Here is an 11,558-nt window from a genome sequence, read left to right on the forward strand (position 1 = left end):
TGCAGAAGTAAGTATGTGCCAAAGTGTTTGGGATGCCCTAGCTTTTCTTGTGCTGTAGTGTTTTGCAGCCGGCTGCGGCAAAAATGTACACTTGCCACTGTTATTTACAACTGTAACAGTGAGAAATTACAAACCCCACTCTTCATTAACCTCCAGTAAGGCTGTCCCTCCAGCCAGTGACTTCCATTACACTGATGGAAAGCTAATTCAGCCCACTAGCCCTGACCGGCCAGTCTCGCTATGACTGTACCACGGTTCCTGCCTCCCACTGTTGCCCAGTGCACATCCAGCAGAAGCTGCTCAGATGATTGATGGGAAAAGCAGCTCATAAAGGCAAGCACAGTGCCCCAAGCAACAGCTGTCCAGCCCTGTCCCTGCAGTAATTAGGTAAATGAACCCCAAACAAAATCTTACAGGCAAGAGCAGAAGGAAGTGAGAGTATTCCCAGTGTCAATCTGCAAATGCTTGTTTTGCCTCATTCATAGAATCGTAAAATCATTATGGTTGGAAAAGACCTTAAAGATCATCAAGTCCAACCGTTGTCTAACTCTGTCATGCCTACTTCTAAGCCATGTCTCTGAGCACCATATCTAGACGGCTTTCAAATACATCCGAGGATGGGGATTCCACCACTTCCCTGGGCAGCCTGTGCCAGTCTTTGATAACCCTTTCAGTGTAGAGATTTTTCCTAATGTCTAACCTAAACCTCCCCTGGCATAACTTGAGGCCATTTCCTCTTGTCCTATAGGTTTTAACTTGTGGGAAGAGACCCACACCCACCTCTCTACACACGCTCCTTTCAGGTAGTTGTTGAGGGCCATAACATCTCCCCTCAACCTCCTCCAGGCTAAACAACCCCAGTTCCCTCAGCTGCTCCCCATATTTCTTGTTCACCAGACCCTTCACCAGCTTCGCTGCCCTTCTCCGAAAATGCTCCAGTGCCTCAATATCCTTCTTGTAGTGTAGGGCATAAAACTGAACACAGTACTGGAAGTGCCGAAGTGCGATGCTGGAAGTCCAGTGCTGAGTACGATCACTTCCTTGGTTCTATTCCTACAGCTGGCCTTCCCTTCTCTACAGAGCAAGAACATAGCAAAAGGTCCATAGTAGGTCACAGACTGAGTTTAGCTGGAGAAAATCCTGCAATTAGCAAATTTCCTCTTCAGGAAATAGTTGATGTGTACATAGGGATGCACTAGATAAAAAATAAGAAGGCAAAGCAACATTGTTCAGGCAGCTGGAATTGTAACAGTGCTGATTAAAAGGTCTGTGCTTATTTTTAGAGTACAGAAGCATAGTGATATTACAGCAATTCATCTGTATCTTCCCTTCATGCTACTGAATGGTACCTGTGAAGTAACTCTTCAGTGGCAATAATTATGATTCAGAGATAAATTTAGGAAAAAATCTATATATATATATTTTTACATACATTCACAAAATGTATATGCATTTTTTAAAATAGTATATATAATTGAAATATACTTACATAAAATAAATACATAGACAAAAATAAAAAAATAAACCTCGTTGAGGAAATCTGAACAGAACAGCTCTGATTCTGCTTTCATTTGTGGCATTGCACATTGGGAGTAATATTGTGAAATTCAATGACTGTAAAATTAGTTCAAGAAAATAACAAATCTTTATACATGGCGAACTGAAATCCAGAGAAGTAAATGGGGATCTTGTTGGATTAAATAGTTGTCAAATACAATCCTGTGATTGCAGGAGAAAACACATTAAAAAATTCTTCCAGCATAAGCAGAATTAAAAGGTGAGGTTATATCCTAGAAGAGGCACAGTAATGATGCAGAGCAAGTGACCTTTTCTTTTATTCTCTTTCTTTGCTCATAAGCAAGAGTAATTCTTATTGAGTTCAGCCAGATTTGCATGAGTGTGAAATTAGATCAAAATTAGGGCCAGGTTGGTTGTTTTACTGACAGTGCATGTCTTGGGAGACCGCTTTCGTGTTTCCCTATAGAAACAGCCAAAGGTACAACTGAGGCTGGGCACTGGGATTCAAATAAGAATTTCTGGCAGACTGAGTGGTCCCATTAATCACAAGTGGTATCTCTTAAACCCCTCAATTACAAGAGATTAGTGGGAAACTGTAGCATTGGACTACAGCAGTAATGACACATGGGAAGTGAAGCAGAAAACCTGCTTTCTTCTTTTTTAAGGAGAAGTTCAATTTGCAGTTTATTTAAATATAAATTGGAAACATAAAGTATGAGAGTTCTTAAACTTCACTGTTCAGTTAGTTTCCAATTATCTGCACTGTATTTCTGCCTGCCCCATAGCAGCACTGTGATCTTCAACCTGCCTGTTCCTTAAATTTAACTGAAGCCTTTTAAGTCCATTAAGTCCCTCTGCTGTCCCCACAGTTGGCTGAGTTACATTCATCCATCCCTGCACTGTCTCCCTGGTGGCGTAGATTGTCAGGGCCAGCACAGACTCTGAGCCTCACCCCCTGCTACCCCCAGCTATAAATTGCATGAAGGACTGTGAAACAGCAGAGCAGGAGGCTGTGGCCTCCCTTTGTTTCTACTGCTATAGCGTAGTTGATTTACTCTTGTCATAACCAGTGGTGGGAAATGGTTTGCACAGATCCCCGCGTTTAGGTTATATGCATAAAAGCATTTAATAATGGAGTGCCTATATAGAATCATAGAGTCATTAAGGTTGGAAAAGACCCTGAAGATCATCAACTCCAACCATTAACCTAGCACTGCCAAGTCCACCACGAAACCATGTCCTTGAGTGCCACATTTACACGTTTTTTGAACACCTCCAAGGATGGCGACTCAACACTTCCCTGGGCAGCCCCTTCCAATGCTTGACCACTCTCTCAGTAAAGAAATTTTTCCACATATAAAACCTAACCCTCCCCTGGGGCAAATTGAGGCCATTTCCTCTTGTTCTGTTGCTCGTTACTTGGGAGAAGAGACCAACCCTGACCTCACTATACCCTCCTTTCTGAGAGTTTTAAAGGGTGATAAGATCTCTCCTTGGCCTCCTCTTTTCCAGACTAAACAACCCCAGTTTCCTTACCTGCTCCTCATAAGACTTATTCTCCATATAATGGCAACTCCCAGTTCTCCAAGTCTGGTAATGACTGAATGTATTAATATTTACATTTTTGCAAGCTTTGTTTTTCAGTCTCTATCTAGACATATTTCATAGTTTCTTCTGTTGTTTTTTGTTTGTTTGATTGGTTGGTTTGTTGTTGTTGTTGTTGTTTTGGGTTTTGTTTTGTTTTGTTGTTTGGGTTTTTTTCCCTTCTTTCTAAGCAGAAAGAGAATGGGGGGGAAGCGAGAGCCTGGGATTCTCTGGGACAGGTGACCCGGGATATGTGATCTGGGTCTGGTCCAAGTTGACCAATAAAGATGTATTCTATCCCATAAACACTCACTATAAATTGGGGAGTTTGCAAGGGACAACCCCTTCGAACTTTCATTTTTTCAATCTCTTCTTTTTGATCCCTTCTCCTTTGTGATGGAGGTCCATCTCGCTTCCTGAGGCTCACCCCTCCCTTGTTGCATTTTTCTTGACGCATGGCCAGTGGCTGCTGTTTTTGAGCTGAGTATAACTCTGATTGCTTTATTATTGTTGTTCCTATTCTTGCAATTAATTGGTGATACTAATATTTAAGTTTGGTTTATTGTAATTATTAAATAGTCTTTATCTCAACTGATCCTCTCCCTCTTCCTACTGGGGAGGAAAGTGGAGTTGAACAAGCGAACTGTGTGGTGTTTCGCTGCTTCTCAGGTTAAACCATGACAGGAGTGTGAAACAGAGATTGCATCACCCTAGTTCACAATCCCTGCATCTGGGGCACAGCTCTTAGGAGGGGTCCTACTCCCCAGTCTCAGCCTGATTCCCAGACTATAAGCCTGCCTGATTCCTTAGAAGATACATTTGGCTCAGATGTTTTAAAATCTGTTTTGGTGTGCCTAGGTTATTGTGCCACAGTTACGGATGCTGAAATACGTGCTTCTTAGGGCTGAAGTTTGCCAGTAAATTGCCTGCTTGTTGCGCTTTCCTATAGTCACAGATTTCATGGCATACAGTAGATGAGTATTTTGCACAGCCAGGATCTAATTGTCTTCTCAAATAATGCAATGTAAATCAGGAGTGATTTGAAAGAGTTACACTGGTGTGAAACTGGCCTGGGAGAATACTCTAGGGTCTACAGATTACCAGATAAATTCAAATTATCTGTTGCTATAGTGTCCATCACGCTCACACACCCATCTTTATTTTTGCTGAGGACTGTCCCACAGATTCGTGTGTGCTACTGAATTTGGACCATGGGCTGTACTATCCAGTTTAAAACATTTTTATTATGTTTACAGCAAAAAGAGTAAATTTGACAGCCAACAATGTAGGCATCTACATCTTATGTAATCATTTAAGATGCTTGTGGTGATATAGGAAAGCAAGAAGCTCTTGCAGAGTGCAGCACATTTTATCTGGAAGGCAGGTCTATAAAAAAGACCGTGTCAGTTACCTGCTAGAAGTGCCTATTTCTCTCTGTTGTCTACAAAGGGGTCAGACAGCTGGCTTGGATGGAGACAGCTCCTGCTGGGTAGTGTAAATGGAGCTGAGAGGAATTGCCCATGATGATGTCACGGTGCACAGACATCTTCATGCCAGCTGCAAACAAACCAGCTTTGGAGTAAAAAGTGGTCCAGGGATCAGGATACCCATGTATAGTCGATGTGATTTCCCTCTGCCCTAGCACACAGGAACCATTAAGTCTCAAAACAAAAATTCCCAATGGACAGGAAATGCAATAGCAGTATTTTTGTTGAGAAATGTCTAGGTTTGCCAGAGTTGAGGAGCCATATGGTCAGAAAATGTATACTGTTTGACAACTCCTAGCACTTCTGAGATGAGCTCTTTTATTTATAGTGATTCATTCGGTTTATCTGATGCTAGTAAATTTTTAGGATTGCAGTTAAATTTGTCTTTTACTCCAGGAAAAGAGAAACCTGATGCCTCAGCCTCTGTCACTATAGCTATTGGAAGTTAGGAGGATTTGCAGCATTACTTCAGTAGGAAGTGACAGGTATTAATCTGATTTTGTGTGAGCAGGTTTAAATCAGGACCCAAGCCAGTGATATTATACTGTAACAAAACTGGTGTTGCAGAAGTTAAAACTGAATGCCCATACAGTTTGAGGCCAGAAAGGACTTGGACTGCCTGGATATGAAAGGTTGTTAAATTTCACATGCTAACCATTCTTTAAAACCTGAATAAACTTAGCCCCAGGGTATTCAGTTAACTCTCCTTTGCACACAAGGATCAAGGATCTGGAGGACATGAATTCATAGCAGGAAAAACCACACATAAACTTATAGGGAAATAATTTTCTAAAGCAGAACAAGGGTTTTTTTTAAAGTAGTTGAAGAATAGCATTTATTTTGGTTTATTTTTGGTCAGTCTAATGCTCTTGATATTGGCATCTGTTTAAAAATGTGGAACAGAGTAGAAAAAGGCAAAGGCATCCAAGTTATAAACAGATCAAGACTGATACTGCTCTTTGTTTTCTCACTCCTCTAGGATTCAGCATTGTGTTCCCTCCCTTCTCCACTAACTGGACTGGTACCTCCCTCCTGAGCTGCCAGGAGGCCTGGGGTTGGAATAAATGTTCAAACCTTGCCTAGTTCATGCGGACTGACTGAGGGTGTTGGCTGCCTTTGTCCACAGTAGAAATCAGCTCTGCTTAGGGTTGGGTTTAGAAAAATGCTTTGGCAAAATATCGGAAGTGACTTTTTCCAGTTAAAGGTTAGGTTTCGCAAGTGGCTCAGCTGAGCAGTTGAGAAGAGAACCCATTCACACCCAAGCTGTATTTTTCCTCTTTCCCTCAACTAATTGTGTAAAACTGAAATAATGTATACAGATTTGTGACAATTTCGCTATTGAATCACAGCTTGTTTTCCCAGAATAAAATACATGGAGTCAAATTAGCACTTTGAGTCTCAGACATAGAGAGAAGACATCACAAAAGTACTGATTAGTCCCAATTAATCTCTGGTCTCATTCCATTGTCCTCAAAGGAATTGTGTCAAAAATTAATTTGCCCAGATTTTACCTCTCAAAGTAGCTGATTTATTTTCATGTGGAATAAGTTTAGGCCAGCATGAAATGAGATCTATGTACAAAGAGCATCAGTCTCAACGAGGCCAAGGAAAACTCCAGCCTTGCCTTATATTTAGGTCTACAAACTTCTCCCAGGATGCATCTGCCATTCCAGCAGCAGAGGTGCTCCCATCTTGTGCTGAAGTGACCCGTTGTGGACACTGTCACACCAGCCATGTGTGGGTTTGATACACGTGACATACAGTTAAGGACCATTTAGATAAAAGTTCTGCCTGGTTGGCATGAAAGTCAGTCTGCTCTAGGACAAAGTGTGTGCAGGTGTGGCTAGAGGCAAGAGTGGCAGAGAGGTGATGTTTGCCCTTTGAAGTTCAGGAACCCATGTGTCTGCAGGTAGTGAATTTATGGGAAGAACTAAAGCCAGACCAACTGTCATCAGTTTTACTTACATCTAAGACTTACCAATTGGGCTGATGATGTAGTGTAACCTCATTAAATCCATGCAGATGTATTTTTGTCTTAGTAAAAGTGTCTTATTATGTAGTCATTTAATGAGCTGTGAATGAACATGTTTCAACAAATCTTTTATCGCCTATTACATTCAACTCCCTAGACAATAATTTCAAAATCTGGCCATTAAAACAGGCCTCTTTTCACAACTCTTTGATGATGACACTTGGAACTGAGCACTTACAGTTAATTTTCAATTTACATTGAAAGTAAGACAAGGTGATGTAATAACCTCATCATTGTACTTTAGTAACATAGACACTAAACAGCACGATGTACCTTGTAATTCTAAATACACAAGTTGCTTATTGAAGTAGATGAAGATCAGACTAATCAAATGTGGTCATCTTTTTGTGTCTTTGCTGACAGGTCAAAGTCATGGTGCGCATTTCTTCCACACTTGCCAGAGACACATCTGAGTCCAGCTCTTTCTTAAAAGTTGACCCTCGTAAGAAGCAAATCACACTGTATGACCCATTGGCCTGTGGAGGTCAGAATGCTTTCCAGAAAAGGGGCAACCAGGTTCCACCCAAGATGTTTGCTTTTGATGCAGTTTTCCCCCAGGATGCATCACAGGTACGCAACGTGTGATCAGAATAGTTGTCTAAACAATAGCATGCATCAAAGCTAAATTAGTTTCTGAGGCAACAGTAGTACTTTCAATGGAGTTCAACTAGGGCTGAATTTGGTTTGTCAATGTCATCAATAATGAAATCAGTTTATTAAATTGTGTCTCGATAATTGTGTGATTTCTTTATTTTTTACTGTAAATAATTGCTCCTAAAATTATATGTGCAATAAATGTGCTAAATGGTGCCAAGTGGGCAGTTCCTCAACATCAACAAATTATTGTATGTTATAAAATCTTATTATTTGGTGTATACAGAGATATGACCAGGACTGCAGTCCTCTAATGCAGCCCTCTATTCATTAAGAAGTCAAGGATTATTTATACAGTGTTCTGTAGTATAGTTTACAATAGGAGTATGGAGATTTTAGTCCACAAATCTTTATTGATATGTATATATTCAGATTTCTTATTTTTATTAGACTTCTCATGAGCTATGTTACCTAAATGTCATGAGGAGAACAGTAGAAGAGTAAAGTAATATTGCAAAGTATAATTAGTAAACAGTACTGTAAGACTACTTCTGTACTCATAAACTAAACAGAGCTAGGACACAGGGCCAGCTAAAGTAGCATCGTATGATCATATCATTAGGTTAATTAGGTCGATTAGTTCTGGTCCAGACATCTAGCACCTCTCAGGCTAGTGCCTGGATGCAGTTCAAGGGCTGTCCTGTGAACAGTCCCTTTTTTGGCTTGTTTTATTTACTGTTATCGAGGTAGTCTAGAAATACCCAGCGAGGAGGTGAATTTACATGATTTATTATCAAATGTGAAGTGCTTCACATAAAAGCCTAAACTGAGTTCTGTTTTAATTTCACCCACTACTGATAGGCAGTTGCTGCAGAAGCACTGTAGACCATTCATCCTGCTTGAACCTTAAATCTAAGAATACCCAGGGTAAATTTGTGTGTTGGACTTCTTAAAATACTGCTATAGTCTTCAGGATGGAGCCTACTGCTGCTAAAAGCTAAGACGACTCATAATAATGTAGAGAAAAATTAAGAAATATCACCTACCTAATGCCAAAGAGGCTGTTTGTTCCGCTCACATTCCTTACCCACCTACTGGTGGAATTCATAATTGGGCCTGTAAAGAGTCTTCAGAATTTGATTTATATATATATATATGTATATATTTTTTTTTTTTTAAGTCCCCTAAATAGACAATTCTAACAAACCAACCACATCCCCTTACAGCATGTGAATTTTGTTTAACCCCACAAAGGATGTTGATGCTTCAGCAAATGAAAGTTCCTTTACACAGAGCAAAAGTCCTGCTTCATGTGCTTACACAAGTAATGTAATTACACAGCACAGGTCACATGAATGAGACAAGCAGGGTGAGACTTTTTGATACTTCAACTTTCTATCAGGAGCACTGATGACATTACAACCATTTTCCAGTGAAAATACTCTGTTGATTTTCCTTATTATTGTTAATGGTTTTCTTTTCTTTTCTTTTTTCTTTCTTCTTCTTCTTTTTTTTTTCCCCCCCTTTTAAATACCTATGACAGGCAGAAGTATGTGCTGGGACTGTGGCTGAGGTGATCCAGTCTGTGGTCAATGGAGCTGACGGCTGTGTGTTCTGCTTTGGCCATGCCAAGCTTGGTTAGTATTGTTATATTTCCCTACTCAAGCAGCAAAGTGAATATTTTTAACCCAAGATTACTAGTACATTGGATCAGGGAAAACAAACTTTCATTTTTCCCTGCATATTAATTGTATTTGAAAGTGGTACACTGTGCATGACCTTGTACTACACCTTCACCTCTTGCTTACACATCTATTCACTTTGCGTACTGCCTAAATGTTGGACAGCATGCTCTTTGCAACAGGAGTTATCTTAGAGTTGTTGCTTCATTCCGTCCCCTGAGTACTATAGCAATTTTTAGCACTGTCTGCAAATCTTAATGAGTGATCCAACAGTGAATTGTTAATGAATGATCCAACAGTGATCTACAGTTTTACAAATGTGATTGGTATTGGGGACTGTTTGCCAACATATCACTTTTATTAAGCTGTGTAAAGGCTGTGAGTATCCACTCAAGTACTAGACGTTTGTGATGGCACTATTTAAGTACTGGGACTGGGCCCTCACCTAGATTGATTTATATTCTGTTCCCTGATTAGACAATTCACTTGTTACTAACCTCTTCCTATTCTGTCTCCAACAAATCCTATTCTAATGATTAACTGAATGCTGCCAATGGATCAAAACTCACTCTTTGCAAAAGAATCAACAGCATTTCAGGTATTCATGGAAAGACAATAAAAAGGAGAATAATCATCATTAGCACACTATTCTTTGAAATAACTGGTTTTCAAGATTAATCATATATTTTGTTCGTACTTATCTAATAGTATTTTGAAAATACTGTCTCTTTAATGAAGAGGGTTGTATTGTTTGTGTCCAATGATCTCCATTCTTTACTGTCACGAAAAGACACAGACAAACACATATGACTGAAAAGGATAATTCAGTTTTTTAAGGTGATGAAGAAGATCAAGCTGTATGAGGCCATGAGTATCCCAAATTATAGGCAACAAAAACTGGAGAGTGCTGAATGCTGGAATGCAACCAGCTCTGTTACAATGAATAGAGCAGGGCCACTGGTCCAGCAAGGCCCCTCTGGACCAGGCAGGAGTAACACAGACACATGCATAGAAATATTTTCTTCACTGCTCTTTTTCTACATAAATTCAGCATAAGAAATGAAACAAGGTAAAGAAGTCACGAGTACTTGCCTGAAAGAATGTACCTTTATAATTTGTCCTATAAATTTGGAGCTTTAGAAAACTTGTCTAAAAGAATTATATGTAATGACATCTAAAGCAGTAGTAGAAGGTGGTCTGCATCTGTTCTTAATCAGCAAACTTTTAGAGCGGAGACAAGACAGAGCTATAATTGTAGAGTCAAATAATAGCAAACCAGGGTAAGGTTTTGACCCAGATAAAATATTTCTTCTTGTGGACTCGCTTATGCACCAAATGACTACATGAACTTGCTTTTTTTTGTCTGCATAAAGTTACATCTTTATGATCCTGGGACAAGGTTTATGTCAACCCCAACTCTAGCATATGAAGCATAATACAGCACTTTGACGTAAAATGGTATTCAAAGAAATACCACATTTAAAGTATTTAACACAGGGATTCTTAGAGACTATTGCACTCCTGCTCTGCTCAGTTCCCCTCACTATTCACTACATCAGAGGCTGCAGTGTTGTGTGATGGTGACCTGCACCACCCTGTCTTGGGAACGGGGGATGTCAGGGGAATGCATGAGGTAATGATTTTTGAAAGCAGCTCAAGATTTCAACTGTCAGTTTTAAATGCTCTCCAGTTTCCATGTACTGTTTGTCTGCCTGCTGATCTTTCTCCCTTGCTGACTGTGCTTATTGCAGCAAAGTTGTTGTCATGAGCCTGTGCAGGATAATCTCTCTTGGCAGAAGTCTATAAAGGTCCTGGAGTAATGTTGTTATCTTTTCTCCACCCCCCTGTTCCTGACAGGGAAGTCGTACACCATGATCGGGAAGGATGATTCCATGCAAAACCTTGGCATAATCCCTTGTGCCATCTCCTGGCTCTTCAAGCTGATTAATGAACGCAAAGAGAAGACAGGAGCCCGCTTCTCAGTCCGAATTTCTGCAGTGGAAGTATGGGGGAAAGAAGAAAACCTGAGAGACCTGTTGTCAGAAGTGGCTACAGGCAGCCTGCAAGATGGCCAGTCCCCAGGTGTCTACCTTTGTGAAGACCCTATTTGTGGCATGCAGGTGAATCCAAGGTTCATTTTACACTGAAACAAGCAGTGTGACTATTTTGTTTGGGTTTTTTTTTTAGCTAATTAGATGGTTCAAATTCAAGAACTACCCAGAGCATAAAGTTTACAGACTCGAAAGTGTTTACTTTAAAACATGCAGGAACTTTATGACTTGCAGCTGCAGGGCCATCTGCTCTCCTGGCCTAAATATTTGTACCTCTGGTATAACTGATGTTGAGCAGGGGCTTGTGTTTGCAATAAAATGTGAAAACATTCAGTGCAAACAAAAACTCACCTCTTCTTAAAAAAAAAGTAAAGAAAGTGTGATCTCTCTTTTGTAAAACAACAAGCTAAAATATTTACAGTACTGCACAAATAGCTGGAAGCCATTAATATGGCTGTTTATCTCTTTATAAACTACATTATTTATAGCACTTGCATTAGCAATGTTGTAGGAAGCATTAATCGCTACTTATTAATTGCTGCCAAGGAATAAATTCCTGAGCTGGGCAAGCCAAGAATAATTCAAACTCTTCTCAGGTTTTTAGCAGGAA

At 40.0% G+C, this 11,558-nt stretch overlaps 1 protein-coding gene across 1 annotated transcript in view; it reads left to right on the top strand.

The window, feature by feature from the left end:
- Positions 1 to 6,984: 6,984 nt before the first annotated feature.
- Positions 6,985 to 11,558, top strand: part of LOC104538289 (kinesin-like protein KIF26B) — a gene marked incomplete at both ends in the record, with an annotated part of 7,138 nt that continues 2,564 nt past the window's right edge. The window contains 3 exons of the mRNA XM_010181438.1: positions 6,985 to 7,191; positions 8,759 to 8,852; positions 10,755 to 11,017. Coding sequence (XP_010179740.1) covers positions 6,985 to 7,191; positions 8,759 to 8,852; positions 10,755 to 11,017 — 564 coding nt within the window. The remainder of the gene's footprint in view (positions 7,192 to 8,758; positions 8,853 to 10,754; positions 11,018 to 11,558) is intronic.

This window comes from Mesitornis unicolor, unplaced genomic scaffold (assembly GCF_000695765.1).
Source record: "Mesitornis unicolor isolate BGI_N332 unplaced genomic scaffold, ASM69576v1 scaffold18553, whole genome shotgun sequence".
In the NCBI taxonomy this organism is placed as follows: Eukaryota; Metazoa; Chordata; class Aves; order Mesitornithiformes; family Mesitornithidae; genus Mesitornis; species Mesitornis unicolor.